The following is a 27,859-nucleotide window of genomic DNA, read 5'->3' as shown; positions in this document are numbered from 1 at the left end:
CAGGGTGTCACTATTCTACCTCACTTACTATGGGTACTATGAAAACGTATGCCCGAATAACCACATCAATTGGAACAACAGCTCTGGTGGTGCCTCTTCAGCATATATTTGTAGACTACTACAATGAGTCAATTTTTATTGAAGACAGCAGCAAAAAAAAAATGACCATAGCAATAAAGCAGAGACTGAATTATAACGCTCTGCATTCAGAGCTATGGCACACCAGAAGAAAGAGATAAATGTTAGTTGTATTTATTCTTGTAGTTGGACCTATTTTACGGACCATTATTATTATTATTAGGTGTATTATTAGGGCCATTATCAATGACTGGGTCTATTTTAGCTATTAGGCACATTATTTTTGGGAAACATTGTATGTTAAACCCATTCATCAATCATTCGAACCGCTTTATCCTCACGAAGGTCACGGCGTGCTGGAGCCTATCTCAGCCGTCTTCAGGTTATCGCCGGGGTACACCCTGAAAAGGTTGCCAGCCAATCGCAGGGCACACATAGACAAACAGCAACCACCCATTATCCTGAATAAGGGTGCTCCTGGAGCCTATCCCAGCTGACAGCATAATGAACTGGTCGCCAGTCAGTCGCAGGGCACATATTGACAAAAAAGCCATTCACACTCACAATCACAACTAAGGAAAATGTTGAGTGCTCCATTAACCTGCCATGCATGTTTTTGGAATGCGGAGGGAAAATTCACCAAAAATATTTACAAAAGCATGAACTAGTTCTTGTTCCGGTATGACGAAAATAGACGACTACTCGTGATTTGTTGTGTATGTGAATGAGAACGCTAATATAACAGAAAGGAATTAGAATTTAAGACGATGAACTCAAAAGATGACATTCATAAAGACAAAAGGTTCAAAGCACTATCAATTTTGGAGAAAATAATAGGATTTTAAGTGTGCCTTTGGTCCAAGAAATACCTAGGTAAGATATAATGATGAAAAAAATCTGTGTCAGAATCACATGGAACAAGGTCGGGTCAGGTGGTTCCAGCACAGGGATGTACTTCTTGGCCAGGAATTGTCAGATACTCCATTGTGAGTAGATGCATTGTCATGATGTGGTGACCACAAATTGTCTTACCACATCTCTCGCTCTCACATTGAACAAATAAAACACCACATGTTCTCTTCGTAGACGTGCTGGTTGATCATCTGGTCCTCAGTGAAGGTGAAAACACTACATACCTGTCAACTCATACAGTTTAGCCATAGTTCATACAGATTTTGTGGTGAATTGTACATATATGGAGATCTACAATAATTATCATTGAAAATTTTGTGGGTTTTTTTCTGCCGTTATTTTGACATATAAAATGCTTTGGTATGTTATAAGGATTTTTTGCTCTTTATAAGGATTTTTCTGGTAGTTTATACAGGTTGGCGCTCCAAAAAGTTGACAGGTATGACACTATATGTTTAAATTATATCCTTTGTCACCGCAGTCCTGGAACCTTTCTGACAAACGTCGTACAATTAATTACCAATCACTGAGGCAATATGATATCATCAACGGATCAGCTTTTATCACTGTTGCAAGTCTTGATGACCATAGTGGTTGTTTACCTGCTGAAACGATTTTCATTTTACGGGTTGTCGCAGAATTGATGGAAAATATGCTAATCCCATACACACGTTTGCACTTGCACAGCACATGTGAATGTGATACATATGCAGGACACGGGTGGACTGAGAACTCCGGTTGCTTTGCTGAGCGACCATGACTCCAGCACGTTGTTGTCGGGGTGTGTAATTAAAGTGCTCTGGCAGGGGCGGAGCTCTCCTGGGTCCTCAGGCTTACACATGTGACTGGCGGTGATATTAGTTACATGAGAGCTCAGGTTAGCATCGCACGGGAACCCAGGCTTTTGTCCTTTGCTACTCAATGGGCAGCATATGGCACTGGATAATGCTAATTGTCTTTTTTTCACCCAAGGCTAACCGGTCAAAGCATTAATAAACCATTCCAAACACCGGCGGCCTATGGAGAAGCATGCCCGTCTGGGTTTCCTTTTACAAGACCATTAATTAAAAGCCATCATTCACCCGGATAAGCAGGCCAGCACAGAAATACATCAGTCACTTCAGCCTTACTAGGGATTCTTTCTTAAAACCTAAACATACAAACTGAAATATACAGGATAATCATCCAGAAGTAATATTACCGTGTTATCATAGTAAAAAAGCTTTAGAATGTAAGGTATGTTTATCCATGGTAAAAGTTGTGCTACACTGGTGCCTTGAGATACGTGTGATGTGACTTAATGAATTGTATTCTTCCAAAACGAGATAATAGGTTACTGTGATTACATAACAAACAAAAATAAAACTGTCATGATCAGTTTTTTTGTTGGTTCAGTTATATTTAGTTTCTCATGTTATGTCTGTTTCCTTGTGTGTATTATACATGTTTTGTTCATTAAGTTTTTCTTAATGAACCTGACCCCTAGTGTCTACCAATCAGCTCCTTCAGCAGCTTGTGTCTTGTCCAGGTTCTCCTTGTCGTCTTGTCAGTTTGCTTGTATTTAGTTCCCTGCTTTCCTTCAGTCCTTGTCGGTCCATTGTTTGTTCCTCTTGTCAGTTGCCACGTCCCCATGTCGTGTTTGTTTGTTTGTTATTTTGAATCTTTTTTGGGGATTTGAGTTCATGTAGTTTTTGCGCAGATTGTTCCAGTGCCTTGTTTGCCTTTTTTATATTTTTGAAATCTGATATTTTTGAACAGAACTCCTTCCTCGCTTGCTTCACTGGAAAGGGGCCCTTAATCCTGCCAGAGGATTACCTGTATGTTTAAAAATAACCACATAGCCTCGATTACCTTCATGTTAACATGCAATGGGAAACTCCAAAATGAACACGGGCTAGCGGTGGTGTTGTTAAGCTTCATGCAATGAATAGCTTGACACAAACGGTGCAGCAACACAAATAGACAGATAATAAAACAACAATCACAGGAATATATGTTTCATCCTCTGTGAAGAATGACTAATATTACAGCCATGCTGAGAAGCCGCGAAGCATTTTATTTCAGCCCAAAGGTGGCTTAGGCACACATCAAAAATGAGCAGCACAATGCACATTGCAGCAGAAAGTGTGACAAAAGTTGTTTCATTACAGAGGTCAGCATTTTTTATTTTATAACAATTTAGTTTGATCAGAGATGCAAGTAAACTTGTAGAGATATTTTTTTGGGGTGAAGATCCCGAATCTGCCCTTGTATTGTTCTCTTGCATATCAGGTTTTCATAACATGATCATAACAATAATATTAAAATAACAATAATGTGATCTGTAATATAATAGTATATTTAGTAATATTTATGAATAAAGGGTTATGTTCAGCAACAGGCTGATTTTCTTAATGCCTTTCCATTAATTTGAATGGGTTATATTCTACCATATATTCAGTGATCCTAATGACACAATATAAAGACAGGAAGGTCACAGAAATAGTCATAAAATATAATTTGGAAATAACAATATGGCTGGCTGAGCGCAGTCTAATGGTGTCCTTTTTTTGTGATGCGTGTCATTGGAGCATTTTTGATGTATGTCCAAGTGTTGCACTCTTATGGTGCTTAGTGTGCACAACAGACATGTCGCATCTTCCAACTGCTTCTCACCTTCAACATTTGTCCATGATGCCCGCCAACGAGCTCTGACTTTTTCCAAGCATACAACTGACACTAGAATGTTTCAACGAGGGCAAATTCCATGAGCAATATGATTTGGGGGTTTTTGCCCATAAAGCGAATAATATATCGAGACAAAAAAAAATGTTTAAAACTTGATTTCTGACAAATTAAAACAACCAATCAATCACTTCAAAATCAAACTAAACAAGAAGTCAGATCACGTATAGTCACAGCAGAGAAATTAAGTCAAAGGGAATTCATGTATGCACACTAAGGGGGTTGTAAGGACTGGCTCAATTCTGGAAACCAAAGATGGTTGAAACCACAACCAGCAGGAAACATGTCACCTTCTTCAAATTTGTAGCAAGAATGGTGTACGACACGCATTTGCAGCGGGATGAAACAACACTAAAATGCCTCGATAACTGCAAGGCTTTCACTTCAGTCGGAAGAAAAGCTCAGTGAGCTGCTCCATCTGTATTGGTTCCGTGCCATCAGCTCACAAGTCAATGGCCCACTGTGAATTCTCCCAGAGATCCAGATGGTGAGCCTCCTAAGCAACTCTACATGACAACAAATTCATTTTAATCAAGTTGATTCACAGAATGAGCACCACATTTCTCAATTCTTTCCAAAGGAATCTAGAAAAAAAAAGTATTTAACAAGCGCTTTTGATCACAGCCCTGTTTTGTCCACATGCTACCCATTTCCTCCCCATCGCTAACGGTAACCAAAGCCTGTTAATACTTAATATGAAAGGAGATCAACAGAGAAAGAAAAATAACAGGAGGGGTGCTACAAAACTTTAGAGCTATTGTTTAGAAGTATGCGCTTTCAATTTCAAACAAATAATCAACAGAAAGGCAACCAATTCTAGCCAAACAACTTCAGCATTCCTGAAGATGAAGGAAAAAAAGCCTGCATGCATTTACAAAAAGACACTCTGGAGGTTTGAGACAAACAAATATCAAAGAGGTTATGATGGAGATGGTCAGAAATCACATTGGGCTTCCTGTGGTGTCAAGAATGCCGATGTGATTAAAAGCAGATGGAAAAGCAGCAATCACTAGTGCTTGGAGCTCAATCTGCAAACAGGAAAGTCAAACCTCAACAGGCAGACTTCTTGCTCCTAATCATTCCCAGACTCCCACTATTATTATTTCAATCCCGTCTCAAAGCTCCAGCCACTAGCCAGAGAAAATACATTGGTCCAAAAAACCCACAGCGCTTCATTGTATGGGGGGAAAAAAAGTTTGGCACAACTTTTTTCCTGCTTTTCACCTTTGAATAAGGGAAGACCAACACTTCGTAGCAAGATGAAGCTACTATTTACATGGAAACATATTATTCGTTTACAATGTCAGAATCTGGAACCTTGCATCTCACACATGCGATCACATGCAAACTCTCACATTCATAAGATTTGTGTTTTTACATGAAAACAAGAGCACCGACACACAACAGACACAAGTTGAGTCTGGTAAGACAAACACACGTCTTCCACCTCATACACAAATCCCCCCCAAAAAGATTACTCACCGATTTCCCATTGCAGTAGTACATTAAAGAGTTACTTCCCATTCCGGGGATGGGATATGCGCAATACATTATAACCTCAACAAATTTGGAAAAATATTACAACAGGACACAAGCTCTCTGGACATACATCCAAAGCGTTCAAAAGGGACTAATAATTCTTTCAATGCTGGCCTCCACACTGCTCAGTCAGTGGAAACTTATGCAAAGCAGGACGCAACCATTGCGTGTCGAGCGAAGGGGTTGGGGGGGGGGAGCTGTCAGAGGGAGTGGCGCGTGTGGTACGTCCCTTTCTTAAGCCGCTGAATGCTGAGGCAAAGAGGAAAGGGACGAGGGGGGAAGGGAACCAGCGAGGAGGTGGGTATAAAAAAAAAAAGATAAAGGGAAGTGGGTGGGACAGAAAACAAATGTGTGAGCCGATTTAGGGTGGGTGGGTGGTGGGGTGGGGTGTGTGTGTGTGAGTGTGTGTGTGTGTGTGTGTGGGGGGGGGGGGGTTAATTCCAAGCATAAAAAATTGTGATTTTCTGCAGAAGAACCTCGACAAATTGGAACTAAAATACTTTAATGTGTCCCTGGATTTCATACATACTGTAATATCTGAGTCATTTAAATGAAAGCAGGAAGCCAGATTTCTTTTCACGTTTCTACCCAGAGGAGTTTTTTTTCTGATGATGATTGGACCCACTCATTTGGCAACACACTGTCCCCGTGTGCCCACAGACAGCTCTCACACAGATTAGAAATCATTAAACAGTGTGAGCACGGATGCAAACGCGGCATTCAGCATCCAAAAGGGAAGATGGACTTAACGTGTATTATTTACTGGGTGAGATGTAAAATATGCGAGTGTCGTTGGAATATAAGATTTACTTCAGAAGCGTGTGTAAACACTGTGAAGCATGCAACAGCTGCAAGAGGGGGCTGGCTCGTGACGTCGCTGCAGGAAAATTATGCTCCGTTTCGTAAACCTGAGTGAGGGTGCCCCCGACCCCTCCCTAGAAATGGGGCGCGCTGGAGTGGGAAGCAAAACATCAACAGCCATTTTGATTACGATTTACTGTCATTCCAAGCCGCACAGCTTCCCATTTATCCACCTTTATCGAGTGGGAGGAGGGAGGGCAAAGGGGAGCAGTAGAAAGGAGAGGATTGATATGATATTCCATTGAAAGCCCAGCCTTACTGGAGCCTTTCATGACTAGCACTCAAAGCTTCCCGGACTAAACACAGGCCTGCAAACTCATTTACGAAAATATTGTTACAGAAAGATTAAAGCGTTCAAGTCCCTCGAAAAACTAGGTCTTTATTATGCTTTGCCTTTAGTAGTGTTATTATTTATCCTCCTTTCTTCTGCCGACCTCTTTCAAAGTCTTCCAAAACACTGGCTCTACATTCTGCAACCGCTTTATATCTGGAGCCGTTTCAAGTTGATGCTTTCAGGAAGAAATGGCACTGATAGAAGTGTTTGAAGGTGGCTAAAACAAGTCCAGGCCCAGCTCTCTGTCGTGAGTGCGGAAACATTAAAGGACAAAGGAAATGGGTATTTGTTTCAGGAGAGCGTGCGACTGGCTTACGTCACTGCAACACTAATTAGAAGGTCAGCATGAGTACGCATCTTAGAGGGCAAAGTTTATGACAGATTTTAAATCACGACAGAAAGCTAACAGCCGTGACTGAGTGGAGGAAAAAAAACCCTCAGTCTTGGAGGAGATGAAGGGCAGGCTCCGCCCACCTGTTCACGCTACCCTCTCTAAAGACCCACGAGTCACCGCGGCGTGCTTTTCTTGGAATTTGTTTGGCTGTTGCAAAAACAATGAGCAAATCCACATGCTGAGATCATCTCACTCTCAGCCGTGGATTTGGCAATGATGTCACCAGACGGAAAGATTGTTTCCTGTAAGAAGCTCTGGTTCTAATTAGAGAGGGCTTACTTCGGGGATCTGGGGGGTGCACTTGTGGATATTAGCCCCTCATCTTATCCCTCCAAAAATGCATGCATATGTAGGTTTCCATCCATTGTAGTCATGTGCTGTAGTTGAATAAATTTTACGGTCTCCAAAATTGAGATGAAAAAACAGTTATTAAATTATGTACTACTGTATTTTGTTTGAACAGTATTATGATGGGCAATATGGGGCAGTGTTAAAGAGATGCATCAAACATTGTTTTTACAGCAATCTGCTGACAAAATAGAAATATATCATATGCAGCAAAAGAATAAGATTCGGCAAATAAATATATACAAAGAGTTGTGACGTAGTACCACCAGGGTCCGACATTAAAGCTTTCTAACATGTGGTCCACAGCCAAGTTGTCGTGACCATGTCAAAATCATTTTTCAAAGGCAACAGCATCTATTAAGTCCAAAATATGTGCTAATATTTTCGGAGTATGCAGTGGGCATGCATACACATCAACTTTGGTGAAAATCAAGCATATTTGTCATAAATAATGGCGATGATCGGTCATATTATTTGTGCATTAAGTGACGTTAATTTTTATTGTGTATGGGCTCATATGAAGAGGTAAGGTCTTAACAATGTCTATACAATGCAAAATATTGGATTCTAAATATGTGATGGATTTAAGTATCTTTTCAGAGTATGAAGAAGGCATGATTTTCATGCAGATAATTTTTGGAGACGATTGGTCGTACTGTGCATACATTAGGTGAGAATGTATTCGCTGAAAGCCAGCATATGAAGCGGAAATGTTTAGACCAGGTCCATAAACTCAAAAATATAAAAACGATAATTCTAACATTTATAGAGTTTGAAGTGGGCATGAGTAGAGACATACATTTTGGTGAGTCGGTCATTATACACTTAATCCTCTTAAACCTTGCTCAGGGAATCACATGCAATTGATTATTATTGTTTATACACCCTGACTAATTGAATGAAGGACAATTAATTTTCTGTGGTGCGTCGCTTTTATCATAGGTATTGGGGGGGGGGGGAAGCGAAGTTCTTAACCTGGATTTAAAAGCATTTCCACTTGGTGTGAACAGCTGCTTGTTCCATTTGTGTGTAGCATACCAGCTAAATGCTGATGCACCATGCTTGATCTGAACTCTAAGCTGCACTAATTAACCCGAGTCTGCTGACTTCAGAACCCTAGTGGTTTTATATTCCATGAGCCTTTATTGAATATATTCCCGATCTAAATTATTTTGTGATTTATAGGCAAGTAGCATCATTTTAAAATCTAATCTACAGCTAATTAGGAGCCAGTGTAATGTCTTAAGGATATGTGGTGATCTCTTTTTGGAAGTCAGAACCTGAGCTGCAGCATTTTGAATGAGCTGCAGCTGTTTGATGCTCTTCTGAGGGAGTCCAGTCAGAAAACCATTATAATAATCAAGTTTACTGGATATAAAAGCATGCCTAAGCTTCTCCTGATCTGTTTGGAGCATGCAACCCTTCAGGTTTAATGATATATTTAGCTAATTACGGGAGTATACTGTATATCCAGGTTAACAAAACATGATGCTCCAATGAAATTATAACATGCATTTTTTCTCAGAGATGCATTTAGCATGAATAATTTTATTGATGTGGGTTGCTGCAGCAACCTCGACAGTGAAAGCCATTAAACAAATTGTGGAGTGTATCCCTCATCACAGAATATGCACGCAATGTGGTAACATTATATTGTCGATTTGAAACTCAAAATATTGGTTAAAATGAACGACTGTGTTGGTTTCATCATATTGTTTTTATTTAATTTGTACTGGGCCGTCTTTAAGGTATGTGTTGGCCAGACACAGTGCTACAATGTCCCAGGGCCATTGAGCCACTGTTTTGTTTTGTTTTTTTATACTTTTTTAAGAGGAAGTTCATCTTTTTTACTTCCTATTTGCCTGGGATGTTATTCCATGACCAAGGCACTACTACTCGACTTAGGGAGATGTTGTCATGCCTAAAGATTGTAACTTTAGGTTGATTAAATTGTTAGACAATGAGGCAGTGGTTCATCAAAATTGTACCGAGTGTAGGAGTTGAACAGAGTAGTCGACGCATCGGCTTTATCACCGCGCAATGAAAATTATAGAGCAACTTTAAATCAATGTTATTGCCAACTGTGTGCTTTGGCATTTAGAGAACAGACACCTCCGTAATCTATAGGTGGTCTGTCGGCGCGGCAAACTTGCAGGGGTGCCTCACACGTGTGGAAATATTTGACTGAATAGGAGAACGGGAGAACAGTCACTTGCAAAATAGGCAAGTCAATCCTCAATATAATAAAAGCACATTTCACTGATAAATACGCTAAATCCTCCCGCCAGCCGTGACTCGACTATCATCACCTTAGCGTCGACTAAAAATAAAAACAAATAAAAAACCTCAAATTATTCAAACCCCAGTGTTATTTTTTGGATTGAAAAACCGAAAGGAGCTTAATGACAATGTGTTCTTTCTTTCAGCAACTCTACCTGTCAAAAAAATCATCTTCAGGCATTTTTTCATATCTTAAACTCATACTTGGAAACAATTGCGATGCAGGTGCCAAGTCAAGACTTCCATAAGATATCTTGTGATTTTGTTCTCCCTGCCAGACTTCCTGTCAAACTGCATTTTGGAAGCTTTCCTTAATTGCCTTCATTTCTCTAAGCATTGATATCAATCTTATTAACTTTGGAACTTTAAAACATTTAAACATAGTGAATAGGCTGAATCTGTTTATATTGTAAGCTCATAATGTCATAAACAGTACAACCATTGTGAGTATTGTCTGAAAAGGCAGAAGGGGTTACGGTGTTATGTTCGAGCCACTCAGGATGGGCTCTCAATGGAATATCTTATCATTTTCTCCTTTTTTCTCCTCTCCTTTGCCCTCCCTCCTCCCTCATAATAAAGGTGGACAAATGGGAAGCTGTGTGGCTTGCAAAGAAAGTAAGGCAGAGTATCCTAGTGCGATACAATAAGAATGGAAGAGCTATGTGAAGGAGAGGAAGACAAAATGAGAACAAGATGGCTCAATTGTGAAACGTAAGTGGTGTGAGTACTTCGAGGATTAGTTTCAGTGGAATTAAAAATTATCCTAATTCAATATTCAGCTCCGGCTGCATCGGCAAGGTCAGAGCAACATTGGGGCTCCTGGAAAAGATGAGAGTCAAGGGGAAGGAGTGACCGAGCTTATTAAAGGAAAGACCCAGTGGACTCTGACAGCTTCTAGGACAACCACCTCCATTTCAAGCCTGATGTACGACTCACACATACAAGCTCATACATAGGACTTGTTTTATGCTCAAGACTGGAACGGACCTTTCAAATTTTAAATGCCACAGTCGGTTTTATCGTGTATTCTTGTGTAAGTTATTAAATTGGGACAAATATCCTGTTCTGCTAAATCCAACAAAGTTCTTGCAGTTTGACATTCAAACAAAAATGTGTGTCATAAGTTAAACAAAAGTTGAGTTTGAGGCATCCATCCACCACTTAAAAATAATGCTTGTCCTCATTAGCGCTGTGCATGAGCTGGAATTTATCCCAGTTGACTTCGGGCAAGAGGACGATTTACCTGTCAATCACAGGGTGCATACAATAAAAAGACACAAGCTCAACACACTCACTGTCACACCTCCGAGTAATTTTGAGTCTTCAGTGAATTTAATGTGGGACAAAGGTGGAGTACGAGTTTTTTCTTTTTTAATCTTGGTAAAGGAAGGGATAAAACATGCACACTTATGACAAGTGGCTGACAAAATCAGATTTACGAAAGTGACAGCCCTCAGTGTTGAACCCGCTTCTGGCAACATTAATAATGCTGTCGTCCAATGAATGTCTGTGTGTTCGGAGAGGCAGAGTCAGATTCTCTCCCGTTCATTTCCGAATGCATCCCATGTTCTAAAAAGATTAGCAGCTTGTGCTTGAACCTCTTTCATTTCCTTCTACCTGTACTGCCAAATGCACTGTACTCCAGCACTCTTTTTCAGGAGCACTTACAATAACCGAACCGCAGATTTGCGTTTATGAACGGTCGGAGTTAAGCAGTGCACACTCGGAGCATATTTCTGAACACACCCACAATAAGGGAACAGGGAGTTTAGGGGCGAGTTGGCGCTCGGCTGTTCTTGGTCTCGTTTTTTTGGAAAATACATTTCCCCCAAAAATGCAAAGTCAAAATGGGCTGACTCGGCAAAGTCAACCAAAAAAAATAGCCAATTCTAAGAAGAATAGTTTGTGACGGCCCTAAACTGAAACAGAAAAATGTCCTCGTACTGTTATCTTTCTTCCTCCAGGCCTTTAAACAACCACCTTTGTGACTGTGATCAGCGTGTGCGTTCTCGAGTTTGCCAACAATCTGAAATCGAGTTTTGCATTCATGTCGCAAATTGATAATTAGCAAAAGGCCAGCTCCTGTGTAAGGACTTAAAAATCTGTGCGTTATTTTCAGACTCATTGTCCTTTCACCTCCTTCTCCTCCTCGCAGATGAAAGAGGGTCTGGCCGCCGGCGTGTTTGCCTGTTCCATTATCTCCAGTTTCTAATGTTAGTGGTACACTTTAGCAACCCAAACAAAGACAAACAGTAAGCTCGTGTTCCCAGAGGAGGCTGTGACTGTTCAACATCATCCCAGTCAAACCAGCAGTGTCTATCTAATCTGCCATCTGATGAAGCCGTCCCAGGGGAGCCTGCTAACTGGGGTCAGGGCAAAGCCTGGAACATTGTCGATTGCACGGGCAATTTTACGATTATATCACGTGGAGACACCTTACATAAGCGCATTTCATGACCCCGACATTTCATTTAAAATCTTACTATTTTGCCCGCTAAGCATAGCTGTCAACACGCTGCTTTCAAGATGTTATTGAACCAAGACTGTTATCATAACCTGGCCTAACGTGTGTGAATAAAAAGAAGAAAAAAAGTGACAAGCTTTATGAGAAATAAAAACGTCCTGTTGTTACAGGAGTCCAACGTTTTCTTTTCGAGTCTTTACACTGTTAAGGAAAGTTGAATGTCACGCCACCAAAAAGCATTGCGAGGAACATTTCGGGAGCCAAGAACAGGCCTCCTTTTATACAGCTCGCACAGTTCAGATCTCTCCAAAACGAGGGTGTCTGAGTGACCTGTCAGAAGCAAACGTCAATCTTTTTTGTCATCCCCACTCAGGGTTCTTACTTGCAAAAGTCCCTGAGGGGATCTGATTCTCACCCCACCACTTTCTCTCTTTTCTCTCGCAGCAGCGACACTGAAGCTGGGGAGAAGTGTCACATCAAGCCATGGCGCCTCTGACAGGGAATTGTGTGGGGGGGAAATAGTATTTACACAAACAGTCATGGACACACATTATGTCTTTGCAGCTTCCCACAAATATCCTCCTAGATGCAACGACCCCAACCCTCCCACCCCCATGAGAGACAGAATCTCTCCTCACTGCTCCTGTCAAACAGGTGCCTACGCAGCTTGCCCATCAGCATCTCCAAGCAAATCAGACTGTCTGCTCAATGACAACATGCTATGACCTTCTACCTCAGCATTGGCTCTATACAGGCCAATCAAGCAAGAAAACGATTACACATTACAAAGGAACCTCGAAACTCCAACATCAGTTTTTTGTGATCTGTTTTGTGAGCAGAGGAAGGTGTAGCAAACAAAAATCACACCCGAGTAAGAGCACTCTTACTTTGGGGTAACACATGACAAGCTCAAATAATTACTTGAATAAGAGTACTCAGAAAAAAAATAAAATACCCTGAAACCAACTGGTTAAGTAAGTCTTTTTTCTGAAAATAAGCATAAATGTCATACAGCTAAAAATATAAAATAAACTTGCACAACAATATAACTATGTAATACAATGATAATTTAAATCGTTAGAAAATCAAGAAAGGGTCTTAAATTCGCTTTCTTTGTTTACACTTGTGAAACAGCAGAATACGCTCACCAGACAGAGAAACCACAAGTTCAAAGTGATGTTCTTTTCGGCTGAAATGTGGAAAATTTTAGGCAGACAGATGCCGCCCGGGCATGGCATAGCCGTCTTTTTTATCTAGTTTGTCAGGTAAAAAAAAGATTGAATGTAAGGCCAGGGGTCTTCTGCCTCTTGTGACTGCAAAGTGTGCGCCATTTTCAATGTTGATTGGTAAAATGGAGTCAAACGTTGCTCTTGGTTAGGTTGGATTGGCAAAACGGTCGCATGACAGTGCCCGAGGCACAAAGTCTCTCAGACAAAAAGACACAAAAGATCGCGCAAGCAAGAAAAGATATTGAAGATAAACAAAACCGGGGAGCAAAAAGTATCTCAATGTACCAGAGTAGTAACACTTTATCGGGCTTCAACTAATAATTATTATCATCAATTACCGGTAATCTGTTGATTATTTTTCAATGAATTGGATAACACACGTTTTTTTATTTCCATCCTTTTAATCAAAGACCGGACATTATTTCAAACCGAGAAACTGGTAAACTTCAAAGATGCTCTAATTTTAAACCCTTTTTGTTCATTTTTGTTATTGAATTCATTCTCTCAGTCTCTGGGGATACAGTCACACTTGTTTTTCTCCCCCAACCGGCACACAAAAACACAATGGACAAACAACAACAAACATACCAAAGTTGCTTATCTGTCAGAGATTGATACATTTAATCATTCATTCATTATTCAGAGCAAATGAGTTGAAATGGCCTGAAAGTAGCACACACAACTGCTTCCTAAAATAATAAGCGCTTATTACAAATAAGCAGCTGCATGTACATGGCTGCAGCAAGAGGACTACATGGGGAAAAGTATGTGTATTTGAGGGGAGTGTGTCTGTATGCGGTGTAAGATGAAAAAGAGCCATGAACATGTTACTGTTTGCAATCACCATCTGTCCTGCTCAGATAGTCTTCACATCCTGAAGCACGGCGGTGTCAGACCCTAAAAGTGGCAAGGATGTGCTCCGGTAAATATTTTGATTCAAGCCCATCATGGAGTGTATACAAACATCATGCTTGGACTTGCAACTTCCATTGCCTGTCTCATCTAAAGACGGCATTTATTTTTAGAGCCAAGAGTCTAAAGACAAGCGTGGGATTCCAGAAATAAATAAATAAATTTGAAATTTCCCAGGAGCCGACCAAAATGAAAGGAAGCAGTGTGTTCGTGTCTGCCTGTGTGTGAGTGCGTGCGTGCCTGCATTTTATTTATTTATTTTTTTAATCATGCATCTATTCAGGTCTCTGGTGAGGCTTGCGCGCTTGCTTACACCAGCAAAACCTTTCAACAGCATCTGCAGCTGCATTCACGCTTCACAGGTACGCCGCGGGCTCTTCACACAGCTGCCTCCGGCTTCAGGTGCGCTTTCGCTTCAGTAGCCCTCAGCACTGCCACCGCTCGCTACCTCCTGTGTCGTTGACGGCAGCACAAACACAGACCCGGGCTGATAATAGTCTAATTTCACTACAAGTACCCTGTATTTCACCTTCTCGCCGCCTTACCTTAGCTGTGCTTCGTGTCAGTACATGCGCATGCAGGAATTTTCAAAATCCAATTTTTCCTCACTTCACATTAAATATATATATATATTTATATATATATATATTAAAAATACATTTCTTACTTTTATGTTTTTGTACTTCGTCCGGGATTGCTCCAACATCAGCTGAAAAATCCCTCAGTAGCCATTCTTGCGCAATGAGATGAAACGATTTGCCTTCCCATTATCGACTGTGCCATCGAGATCTTTTGGCAACTGTACTTATACGAGCTGAAGACGGCCTGTACCACACGGGCAGTCTATAAGGTTATTGCAGTGTGCTCATATAAATGTGTATAATTGAGACTGAAACAATGAGTTGAATCAGTTGAATAATTTGATTCCAAAAAATATTGGAAGCAAAATATCTGCAGTGATCATTTTTCCCCCCACACAGATTGTTACTGCAGACTAACGCACCATTGTGTCTAGAAATAAACTGGTACAATGGGCATAACAGACAGGACAAATTTGGGATCAGTGTCACCCCTAAAAAGATCTTAAAATACACTGGAGGGATGTAATTGGAGATAGTTAAAATTTCTAATCTGTCAATTGTTTTGTTGAGTAGCTGATGAATTGGATATAAACAGAGAGAGAGAGGCCGAGAGAGAGAGAGTTTTGATTTCCGTCTCTCCATTCAAAAACAAGAGAATATTTCAAACTGACTGCAGAAAATGCACAAACACAAATAAATTAATATTCAATTACTGGTTTGGTCTGTAACATGACAGAAAATAGGCAAAAATGTTGGTCATTGTTATCCAAAGTAAAAGCAGATGTCAGCTTCCAAGGAGGACTGCAGAAATCTGAGAATATTAACTGTTCAGAGGCTGAAATTCTGAGGATATGGAGAATTTTAAATAAAACAATGTCTCTAAACAACTCATTAAATTATAAATGAGTAGTTGATTTATTGATTCATCGTTCCACCTCTTGTATAGAGCACATGACTCCTACTCTGGCATCCCTTCACTGGCTCCCCACACATTTTAGAGTTATTTTCAAGATCCTCTTATTTGTTTTCAAATCTCTGAATAATCTCGCGCCACCTTCGACCGGCGCCTCAGGTCTGCGGACTAGACATTATTAGAAGTACCAAGAACTAAACTGAGGCTCAGAGTGGATCGAGCCTTTTCTGTTGCTGGTCCCTCTCTCTGGAATGACCTCCCACTGAACATACAGCAAGCCTCCTCGCTGCCCATCTTCAAAACCCTCCTCAAAATTATTTGCCATTCGACTCAGCATGACTTAGATTTGTTCTTGGTTTTACTGTTTTGTGCTTTCTAACGTCTTTATTATATATTTGTTTTACAGTTTATTGTGTATGTTAAATTGCTCCATGTACAGCACTTTGTATGCAGCGATGGCTTTTTGAAAGTGTCTATAAATACAGTTGACTTGACTTGACTTGTATAATGAATGTGTCTACTGTAAAACAGAATGAACGAATTTAGTACAATAGCATGTCCTGACGATTGCCAACAATTACCAAAATGCAGCTTGTTGCTAACTGAGTTGAGTTGAGTTCACTGCGACCATCAAGAGAATGTATCCCAAATTTTTGCTTGCATGTTAAAACATAAAAAAATCGGCCGAGCAACATCTGGTATCTCGAGAAACTCATAATAGTTATACTAACGTCATTCTACAAAATAGTAGATCGATTTTGAGCCGACAGATATGCCACAGACAGGCGTGGACTACTTTGAGTTGTCTTGACGCGGCATAGCACCTGACCATACTCAACGATTGGTCGTGAGGCGTCTGGTCGGTGATGGACTTGTAGTGTGACATCTCACCCGGTTCAAGACGCAGAACAATATTCATGTCATAGTTTGATAGCGCGACTGTCCGACCGAAGAAACAGGTATACTGCATGTGTGGAGGAAAGGCCAAAATACAAAACAAGAGAAATCCATCTTTTCTTCCACTTATCAAGTGCAGAGTAGTGGAATATGTATTTAACATTCCTATGTTCATGTGGACATGACATCAACAGCATCAGTAACACTTCCCACAGGCCAACTCTTATATCAAACTCGACCCGTCCAATATGTTTTCTTTTAATTTCTAAGAGGTCTGAAGCCTTTGATTTGAACATTTCCATCTCTTTTCTTTCAAATGGGTTCAAAGACTAACTGGGATAATCCTGCCAAGCTCCAGGCTTTATCGCCTGAGCGGTGCTGAGTGACAAGAAGAAGCTGTATTTTATTCCATGCTCTGTCACTGTTTCTCCCTATCTGCCATTGTACTGCTTGATTGTACTTTTATGAGTCACACAAGCGCACCTGCACCCATGTGTTAAGTAGTGACAAATAAAAGCCCAGCGCCCATTTACACAACAAAGAGATGTAACCCGCCAGGCACCCCTTCTTTGCCTGCCCCCCCCTCCGTCTGACAAGACCTCAGATATATCACTTACTCAAGAGGAAGAAGGCAGCTCACGTGCTTGCTGCTGCCGCAGACACCTTCTCTCCCTCATGCGCTGACAAACTTCTTTTCAAATACAAATCCAGAAACAAAACACGCATCAGCCTTTTATGTTCTGAAGCCTGTTCAACATTTGATCTTTGAGGAACCGCGGTGGAGGTGACGAATATCAAAGCACTGGAGGGAAAAGCCCGTCTCAGAATCAGTATTGTTTGATAATGATGGGTGGGGGTTGGATTTAGCAAACCAGTTGCTTCTTGTTAAAAATAAAGAGCAGTCACAAACCCGTTAAAGGAATTCAATCAAGGATTTGATATATGTAAAATAAAAAAGAAATTTGGCAAATCACTAAGGTTTTACAAACGAACATCTGACTTTGTGATTTATGCATATTAATGAACTCCAAATACCCCCCGCCTAAGTGAAGGCAACTTGAGCTCCACACTTCTCTGCATCCTAATGGTTTCTGCTCCGTTGGGATCATTACCAGCAGAATTCTCAGATATTCTGTGCTATTAATCTCTGTCTGTCCTCCTGTTCAGCGACGTAATGACTAATTAAACATCAAAAGAGCAGGGCTGGGGATCCGCTCTGACAGCCTCTCTTTCTCCCCGGAGAGCCTGTGAGGAGGCTGGACTGTGACAGGGCACCGCTGAAAATCAATCACCTCCAGTGCAAACGCAAAACACACATGCGAGCACACAAAACTACACAAACCCGCTTTGAGCATCATACAATGCTGCGTTGAACAACGAATACAAGATGCCACAACTTTGCGGGGTAAAAACAAACAGTAGTGCTAAGCAACCAATCCCCATTCAGCGACTGTGGAGATAATGTCAAGAGCGCTCTTTTTTGTGTACAGGCCTCGACAGGTTGGCCTTCTGAGTAGCACAGATCTAAGTGTGTGTGTGTGTGTGTGTGTGTGTGTGTGTGTGTGCGTGTGCGCGTGCAGGTGCACGCGCTGGAGTTAGCTCACTGTTAAATCTATTTATATGAGAGGTAGATGATCTTCCACTCACAGATGAAGGCAGGCCAGGAGGGACCTTGCGAACCTTTTTTGTTTGTAGAGGATCTGTGGGAAGAGATGAAAGCGCATTTAATCATTCACAAACAAACACAAGACAGTACGAATGTGTTCCAAAAAAAACACAACTATAGAAAACCAACTCCAGATAAAAGACGAGAAAACAATGTTTTTGGTGACTTTAGTAAAGGTGTTGTTTTGGTACACGATAGTTCATAACCATCAGTCATCATAAATCCCAATAATCTACTACTTTTTTCATTCTTAACGACTAATCTTTTCAGGGAAGCTAAGTATAACAACTTCATGGGAAAAAAAATTAAATGAGATATATTTCAAGGATGTGCCTTTAATGCAGTATACTGGTTCATCGCATAAAACTTTTTTTTGTGTGGCATAAGCCACATCAAGGAATTTGATTCAATAAATTATTTTGCCTAAAGAGGAGAGTTGGGCATTGAATCAAATCTTTGATGAAAGTGGTACTGACCAATGGGCGGAGGGTCCTGTAAAGGACGTCTTCTGGGATTAGCTGCGCTGAACGAGTAAAACGAAGCGGCTGACTTTGCCGCTGTTGTCCCTGAACTAGGACTTGTCACTCCCACGTCTGAGCGTAGAGATGGCTGTGAGAGAAAAAACATGGAAACGACAACTTTAATTTTCAGTGTTTGCCTCCTGATATCAAACATGTTTATGCTCTATGGCAGAATTAAGGTGTCTCCTTGGACTGGTCAACAGAAAATTGCTGGACCCAGAGGATTATGCAATAAGCGGAACCACTCTAACCATACAATTTTATTTAGTGCCAGTTTCATCCAATAGCTTTCTGACCCAAACAACCTAAGCAGACGGGGTTAAAAGGCCAATTAATACAATACAATACAATACAATACAATACATGCTGATTTATATAAGAGCTTGGTCCAATTAAAGTAATCAACTACGGACAGCCTCACGATGGCGAGTACAACAGTAAGCTATGTTTAGTAGTTGGCTTGCCAACTAGCACACGTGCCTCTGGGAATCCCCTTTCCGGGCTGACGACTGACACACTGACATGTTTGAACTTTCTGGTGGATAAACTGGTCGTTAAATACAGCTTAGACTTCATTACATGGGCACTAAAGGAATGGAAATAATTCAATTAAAAGCTGTTTGTGTCGTGTAGGCAGTATGTTCCATATACCTCATTTCAAAGGAATTACATATACAGTGTCTCAATGCAAAATGTAGGTCACCAAAACTACTGGACACGGTAAAGAAATGTAATCCAAAAGGAACAAACTGGCTCTGTAAAATGACAAGCTGTCACAGATGTCACATCACTGACCCGTTTGTGCTCTTGGCTTTGTTCAATGATATTGAACCAGTGCCTCAGCACAGTCTGCTCTCACTCTCCCGGAGAAAATCGCTGAAGAAGACTCCAAGATTAAACCAAGGCCGTGCAATGCATTCCATTGAATAGGAGTAATACATAATTTGGACTGAAATGGATCTGTTTACAAATACAAGTGATGCCTGTTCACAAATAAATGTGTAGTGGAAGTGAGATGCACCTGAGACTGACAGGCAGAGGTGAATGAACAAGACAGTGCAAATCAATCCACCGCAGGACTTCTTTTGAAGCACGAGAAGTCATTAGCCATGTCAGGCAATTGGCAAGTAGCCATATGGCAAGAGGATCAATGATCTCATTCAATTATTTGGATTAAAAACCTGGCAAAACACCAGCTGAAATGTTAGAAGTGTAAAGTAGGCTAAAAATCAATCAGGACCGAGTCTATCGCATACATATTTACATGAAAATAAGGAAAACAAAAGGTGTTCCTTTGTACAACAGTTCTGCAAGTCCCCAACTACAATATGGAACTCACCTGACAGCCGGATGCTCCAGTATCCCTTGCAAAGGCATGTAACGCAACACTCTCTGATTTCGCTGAAAAAGAGAGTGGATTGTGATCTTAACCGTGGCACAACTGTGAAACGAACATGATTAGAAACTGATCAGATGCAGAAGAATTGAATCGGTCAAAGCATAAAGGAACTGCTGCTTCCGCAACAGCTCCAGTATATTTGAGCAGTGAAAATATCGATGCAAATCCATGATCTATGATTAATGTATTTATCAATACCCACTATTCCACTAAAGATAAAGATATATACAGCACCTAATGAACAATAACATGAAAATCAAAAAGAGAACAATTTAAAGAAAACAATTGAGTTGAAACTGTTATAGGTCATATTAATGATGAAAAGGTCTTTCAAATGATTTACCTTGGGTTTCATTTTTTTATACCACAACATAGCCACTGCACAAATAAACTAGCAGAAGATGAACCAACTAATTCTGAGCAATGACATTTGGAGCTTGTGTTTACTCAATTTAGGACTGAATATTGCATTCCATTTGTGTGATATATTCCTCAAAGGATGCATCTGACACAGCTTTCAAGGGAGAACTAAAACCAACAAACACATAACCACATTAATCAAACGCATTACAATTTCTACGCTCAGCAGATCTAGTCCCCTGGAAAAACAAAGCACACAAACAAAGCACAGTGAGCTCATACATGAGCAAGATGAACAACTTGATGTGGCATCATATTCGCCAGAAATCCAAATACGGTCTTACAAGCACAAAGTTGGGACTAAATTCTGTTGACGCTACAGTACAGGTGATTATTTTGATGAGCTAAAAAATTGCATTGCGTGGATGTTTTGTTCCGCAAAGATGGATCTGAACTGAACATTGCATCACAAGCACAGGTGACCAGAGACTAATACATCATCTAAGCAGTTCTCCAGGGGAAAGTTACAATGCGTAGATTGGACAACATCTCAGAACACTTTGAGAGAAGATGGTTTATCTTACAAAGCTGCTTCTCTTGTAACAATATGATGCATTTCTAAGCCATTGCTCTGGAAAAAGGATTAAGTTGTCGGAGACTACCACCTTGCACTATCGCTGGGGGAAGATGAAATATCTCCTTTCACCGAACTTTTATTTAATTATATCCGCTCAGCAAATACCTGCGGATTCTTTCGCTGGATTCTCCGTCATTCAATAAAAGTCCACAGAGGTTGAAACCTGGTCCAGTTCCGACTAAAGTATTCACTGACAGCACATGTTTTGTCAAACCGACCGGGTGTATGATGTGAATAATTGATGCTCAGTGCTGCAGTTCCAGGCCCCACACTTTCAATCGCCCACTCATATCATACAACAGGACGTATCCCAAATCCACTCACGAAGCAATAACACCTCAACTTTGTGTAAACACGGTCCAACCTGGGAAATGCACATCCGGCGAGCTTCCATAAATATTTACAGCAATGATGCAGTCACAGTGTTTACTGAAAATGTAGCACAGCTTGCACTCATCGTTGGCCTGTAGGGTTGATTATCTAGTTTTGCAAATGACAACCACTGTTTGCTGCCCGATGGAAAGCATAAATCGCCAAAATATATTGGGGGAAAATATAATTGTTTTCTACATATTGTCAATGTGGAATGTCGGCCATGCTATGTCACATTTCATTGGTGTTTTTTTTTCAGGAGCAATAGAACCCTCTATTCGTAGTATTTCATAGAACACTACAATAAACTGTTATTAGAAATGTAACCCAATACATTATTTTGGACATACATTTTGGGGTGGGGGCAGCAAGGTAATAATGGATAATTGTGAGAAAGATGAATGTTTATATATACTGTATTTTACATTAAAATTAGTATAATTACCGTAGTTTTCATAACATGCGTCACACTTTTTTTTCGTGGTTTGGTTGGTCCTGCGATTTATACTCAGGTGCAATTTGTACATTTAGAAATTGGAGCTTGGAAAGGCAACCAAAATTCCCACTGCCAGACAGTTTTATTTTGGTGCATTACCGCCGGTAGCTACTTTCTTTAGCATATTAAAGAAGGTGGCATGAATAATTATTTACAGCACTAAAAAGTGCCATTGCCTTCTAGGATTTTACCTTTGACCACAATGCGATATGAGAGTCTAGTTGAGTTAAGCCATTTTTAAACTAAAAAGAACATATTTGCCGTAGTTAAAAGCGGAAGTTTTGAAACCAACCAGAGCCCGTTCGCTGCAGACAAGACAGGGCGCGTTGGAAAAGTCACTCTGACGCTTTCACAGCACTCTGAGAGTGCACGTGTGCAGAGAGGCAGAGTCCAGGTGAAGCCTGGCCTGGTGAGTGATGAGGAAGTGAGTGAATGAGCGTGTGGAGTTGGATGTTGTGAGCTCAGGTTAGGTGCTGGCTGCTAACTGGCTAACCATTAGCCAGCCTGCACACTCTTGAGTGCCTTGGCATCAATTGTGACCGTAGCAGATTGTGTTTGAAATGTACTAATTACAGTACGTGTTTGTTGCCATGAGAGGGCGGCTCAACAGCTTGACTTGAAAGTATGATTAGTTTTACATAAATGTGAGAGTCCAAATCCTGTGCACTAAGTTAGAATCAATCACACAAGGGAGATGAACTGTCCCAAAATGTGTCTAAACAAGCAAGGGAAATAGTTTTTGGGTTTGAAAACAAGATTTTCTAAATCCACCAAAGCTCACGACATTGTGATTGAGTAATCTTGTACTGTAGCGCTTCTGGTGTAAAAATGTATTTGTGCAGATAACAAGATGAAGCAATGGTAACGTCAGTGGTACACGAGATCACAACATAAAAGAGGATAACAAACGCAGACAAAGAGCACCAGAAAAATCTAACGGACATGGCAGCCCATTTTTAACACTGCGCCCTTCCTCCTCCCCACAATTGATAAATCGGCTGCAAGAAGAGAAGGATGGAATGGGACCAAGTGGCAGAGTGCCGGCAAATTAATCCACCATGCCACGTATAGAGGTCACAGAATAACAGATCTCTTAGTTAATTTAGTTCGGTCCTGTGCAGAATCTCTGACCTTTTTATCTTATCTTGAATCTTTTTCGCATCCTTCTGCTAATATATATGGATTTGACTTGCGACATCGAATCTGCCCTCTGAGGGGAAAACTACCAAAAAAATAAACAGTGTCTGTTTACCTCTGTAGCTGTATTTCTATAGAAACAACAGGAGATACAATTCCCGTCAAATGTGCAATTGGCTTATGACATAGTTGAAACTTTACATGTCAGGCACACAGAAATGGAAACGATAAGTCCATGCATTGATTTCAAGCATATTTATTTCATTTCTAAACTATTTATCACGAATAAAGAGCATGACGTACAATCACAGAAGGCTACAATATTTTATCATGTATTTTCGTTCCGCTTTGCTTTGCAAAAAAAAAAGCAACAGAAAAAAAAACCCAAACACAGTGTATGACGTATAGCAGGGGTGCCCATTAGGTAGAACGTCGTATAGCCTTTCAAAAAAACCAACTACTTTTTGTAAAAGCAAAATACCTTCCAAAAAATGTTCAACAACAATTTTAAAATACAGCATACCAACACTAGACTCATGAAAAATCAATCTCAAAAATAGTTAGCAAAGTTACGAGGGGAATCAGAATAATACTTAGAGAACTGAAATGGAATAATTATGGAATTATGGAAGTAATATGTATTCATAAAACTCATACTGTGACTTGCTTCTAATTTAGATCTTCTTAAAGTGACAGACAGTGAAGTAAAAGTATTCAAATCCACGGGGCCTTCATTATGCATAGTCACCACGTATCACCTAAAACGTTGCTCATTTTGACAATTATGACTTTAAATAATCTCCTCAATCGTTGAATGTTTTCAGAATGTTCTGAACCCCTATTTCAAAGACATTCGTGTATTGAACAGTAAAATGGGGTGCAGGCAACTAAACCTGACAGTGGTGCGGATGGGACGGTGCATAGAGGGGTAGAGAAAAAGAGAGACAGAGAGGAGCATTGTGCAGTGTGTATGTGAATAACGGGCTCTTTTGCATGTTTTGGTGCAAGAGATGGTTTCATAATGAATTACCAAGTAAGTTTCCGACCCCCCACGCCACTGCACACTTTGTTTTCGAGCAAATGTGCTTGTTGGGAACATAGTGTAGCCTTAAGTCATCAAACTTGCAATGAAATGACTGGTTTTAGCCAATTAGCGCACTCAATTTTAACTAAATTAGTTTAAGACTCGATTAATCAACAAGCACCTCCATACCATCAACAGAATACTTAATGATAAATGGATGATGGCTGCACCAATCCCTCATAGCAGTATTTACCAGTAGAGGTTCACTGTCGCTCAGCTTGGGAGTCATTACTATGTGAGGAGATAAACAAAACCGACGGAAAACCCACTAAAAAGTAATGGCCTTAATAATTGCACAGTAGTAGCAACCTTATTTGTCTCCCACAGCGTACACGCAGTAGAAGGCATGGCGTCATCTGAGTGATGAGTCTGTGCCCGGTTCTAAAGCTAAATATAGCACTCTATGTTGCAGCTCAACTATTGTTTCCAAAGAGCTCAGAAGATTTTTTCCTCAAGCTTTGAGACTATTGCCGTTTCTTGTATACTACAGGCTGCTGTCGTGACTCTTTTATCAAAAGTGGCTTTGGTTGTCATGTGTTTAAGCCGAGGGCAAAGCAAATGTTCACCTCACATTACGGTCACATTTCTCGCCATCTCCAGTGTATGATGACAAAAATGTTGATGGTGAAATTGGAATACGGTACATAAAAATAAGTCGCAATGTCAGTGCTTACACTTAATTAACATTTTTGGGGGCAATATACAGTATATTTAGAGAAAGGATTTCGTATTTGCGGTTTGGCTTTCAAATTAGACGACCTGAACACAGAGTACAGGGAAAAATAAAATTGAATTAGGTGCTGAACAGTCAAAGCCAACCAGTCTTTCGGTGTGTATGTATGCTCATCGATCTTAGGTCTGCGCCGCAGCACAGTGTGGCATTCTATTGAGCCACACATATTTTGATAACATGAGAGGTAGTGACCCAAGAGCCCCCAGGGATCAATTCAAAACCCTCACCACAAAAACAAGCAATTAGAGCGCATGCTTCACCGCCCGGGAGATACATTGCGAGAGCTTTTTTTTTTTTTTCCCCATCAAGTGATCGAGTCAATTTTCCATGCTCATAGGAAAGCCAAGATCATGAAAACAAACATATAATGGCAAGATGAGTAAACGTTCATGTAGACACCGCATTAGCTTAAACACACATCAGCTCTCAAATGTTTCCTTCACTGTTCTCGCATTTGGTCCTTTTGATACGCAATGTGTGCGGGGATCCGTTTTATAGCACTCTAAATAATTACAAAAAAGCCCTATAAAATTGACAATTGGGATGATAAGTATTGCTTTTAATATCCATCATGATAGTTTGTCCCATGACATTTTAATGGCCCCTCTGATATTTTAACAATCAATTTGGTTGATGTCGGTGAGGCTGACTGTCAAGACAAGGAAGCTGCAAATGAACTGACCATTGGGATTAATACAATTGGCTCAACTAAGCTGAATATAATTGAAAGTCCAATATTTTACAACCCATGAAAACTGCGAAACCACCCAAGTCGAATGGCCCTGAAGTCATAGAACTTTGGAGTTCAATCAAATATTTCTGGAAAAATAAGGATGAAGAAAGTAGAAGAAAAAAAATAGAAGACATCATCAGAGACATCATTTAAAAAAAACGCAAATCTTGCAAGACTGAACATTTAAGTATTAACCCCACAAGTACTCAGTACTGCAACTTTTTGTGATTTTGTGGCAGCAAAATGGTACAAATGATGGAAAAGACTCAATTATATTTTGACTCGAGAACTAGGAAATTAACCTTACTACTACTTTCTTCATTGATTAATTGAGTAAAATTGATTTTGCATTATTCAACACAATAATGTGCATGTAAGGCGCAGGGATTATTATTGTTTATTTGGGGTCATCATCCTCATTATAATGTATTATCTATGGCTTAGAGCAGGGGTGCCCGACGTTTTTTTTACCAAAGACGGCCATTACTGCAAGTACCACATTAATTTTTTTTAAATACTTTTTTTGTGAAAGTGAGACAAAACTGTATAATATTAATAACACGTACACACACACATAAATCCTCTCGCCATTTCCCTCTATCCTCGCGATCGACTTGGGACCAGTCCACGAGCTACCGGTCAATAGCGATCGACATATTGGGCACCCCTCACTTAGAGCATGCATGGCTTTAAAAGGCGTGGCCTGGTGAGTGACGTGGTCCTCAACAAATGAGAGCATAGAGTTGGTTGGCTATATTAACCCATTAGGCTTTATGTCTTGACAGACTTGTTGTGAGTTCTGGCCACCAGCTGCTTGCTTCTGAATGTGCTTTTTATGTGTTTATTTTCTTAACGTTTGATCAATAATGTGATTGAAAGTGCACCGGGTTCTGTGTCTATCCTTGACCACTTGTGGAGCTTCTACAATATCCATCAGACGAACTAATATCGACACGTTAGCTTGTGTCGGCGATCGTAGACCTCCTGTTGTGGGATCATTGCAATTTATTTTCCCTGCTAAGTGTGAAAAGATCCCAAACTTTGGACAACGTCGGCCTTTTATGGACTCTACCCTCCTATAAGTTATTCCTAAACGGAGTGGTGCATGCCACTGGAGAAGCATTAGCCCATGTGGAAAAATTATTCCTGCGAGGCATTGATGCACAGATTTAGCTTTGAGCTTTTATTTTATTTTTTTTGCAATTGAATTATTCAAGTTATTTGATTCATAGCAGACCTACCAAGTATGTTAAAATGTGACTGAAAACCATTTAAAACTCTACATATCATACAATTACTGTGTATAAAATGGTTTTCATTCACAGTATTATAACTTTCAAGAAGACAAGCCCTTGCTTCTAAGCACTGACGTATGAAACATTAAAAAAACAATATCTTTTTATTCAGTGAAACTGTGTTAGATGGATATACCGGCCCAGTCCTCTTACCTTTGAAAATAGCTCTTTTGTTTACTTCCCTATGTACAAAGCTTTTTGATGCTTCTCCCAGCTCTGTTAGATAGAAAATGAAAGCTGACTGGATTAAAGGTTAGGTGAATGTGGACATGCAAGCAGAGGCGGGAGGTTGGGTACCACCAAATCAGCTTCTTCTCAGAAATCCAGCCGAGCACTGAGACTACATGTAGGATGGAGAAAGATGAGCTAACAATAACATCTCCTTTGCCATAAGTTCAACATCAATTTCTGTATACGGCCTTGTCAGCGGTAGCTTATTCACCACAGCAGGATCAAATGTTAATGAGTTGTTGAAATGCCACTGATTATGAGGTACCATGATGATAAATACAACTGCTGAAGCAACCTGATGTGTAATTAGCCATTAGGTAGAACAACTAGAACAATTTGAGGAAAAAAGATCAGGGTTAAGAGAAATCAAGCCAGGGGAATGCAGGAATGAGAAACAAAATAACAAGGGCTGTTGTATTAGCATCCGATAATCAACACAGATGGCATTTAAACCCATCTGATAATTGGCATGCATGAACCTTTACATGACTGTCTGATGCTTGATACCGGCAATTGTGGTTTTTCATCTGTGTTGAGAGGTAGTGGAAACTGATTTAGTCACCCTTTTTGGGGGTTGCTTAAGTGATTCAAAGACTTAATGTGCAAATTATCATTATTCGTCATTTCACTGCACTAAAAATAACACATTAGGCTTGGGGGTATCAAAGATTATCTCCACTGCTCATAAAGGTATTCAATATGTAGAGCTGCATGGGCGCTGGAAAAACG

General features: G+C 40.3%; 1 protein-coding gene across 2 annotated transcripts in view; it reads right to left on the bottom strand.

Annotated features, from left to right (window-relative positions):
• tcf12 (transcription factor 12) overlaps positions 1-27,859 on the bottom strand; it is a 68,609-nt gene that overhangs the window by 20,266 nt on the left and 20,484 nt on the right. For both annotated transcript variants that reach the window (XM_052063779.1, XM_052063780.1), the window contains exons 6-8: positions 19,993-20,054; positions 18,609-18,741; positions 18,114-18,166 (exon numbers count right to left, since the gene is read on the bottom strand). In XM_052063779.1, the coding sequence (XP_051919739.1) occupies positions 18,114-18,166; positions 18,609-18,741; positions 19,993-20,054 (248 nt within the window). The remainder of the gene's footprint in view (positions 1-18,113; positions 18,167-18,608; positions 18,742-19,992; positions 20,055-27,859) is intronic.

Source organism: Hippocampus zosterae, chromosome 4 (genome assembly GCF_025434085.1).
Source record: "Hippocampus zosterae strain Florida chromosome 4, ASM2543408v3, whole genome shotgun sequence".
NCBI classification, from domain to species: Eukaryota; Metazoa; Chordata; class Actinopteri; order Syngnathiformes; family Syngnathidae; genus Hippocampus; species Hippocampus zosterae.
Note: the sequence above shows the minus strand (reverse complement) of the source record. Positions and strands in the feature narration are given on the sequence as shown.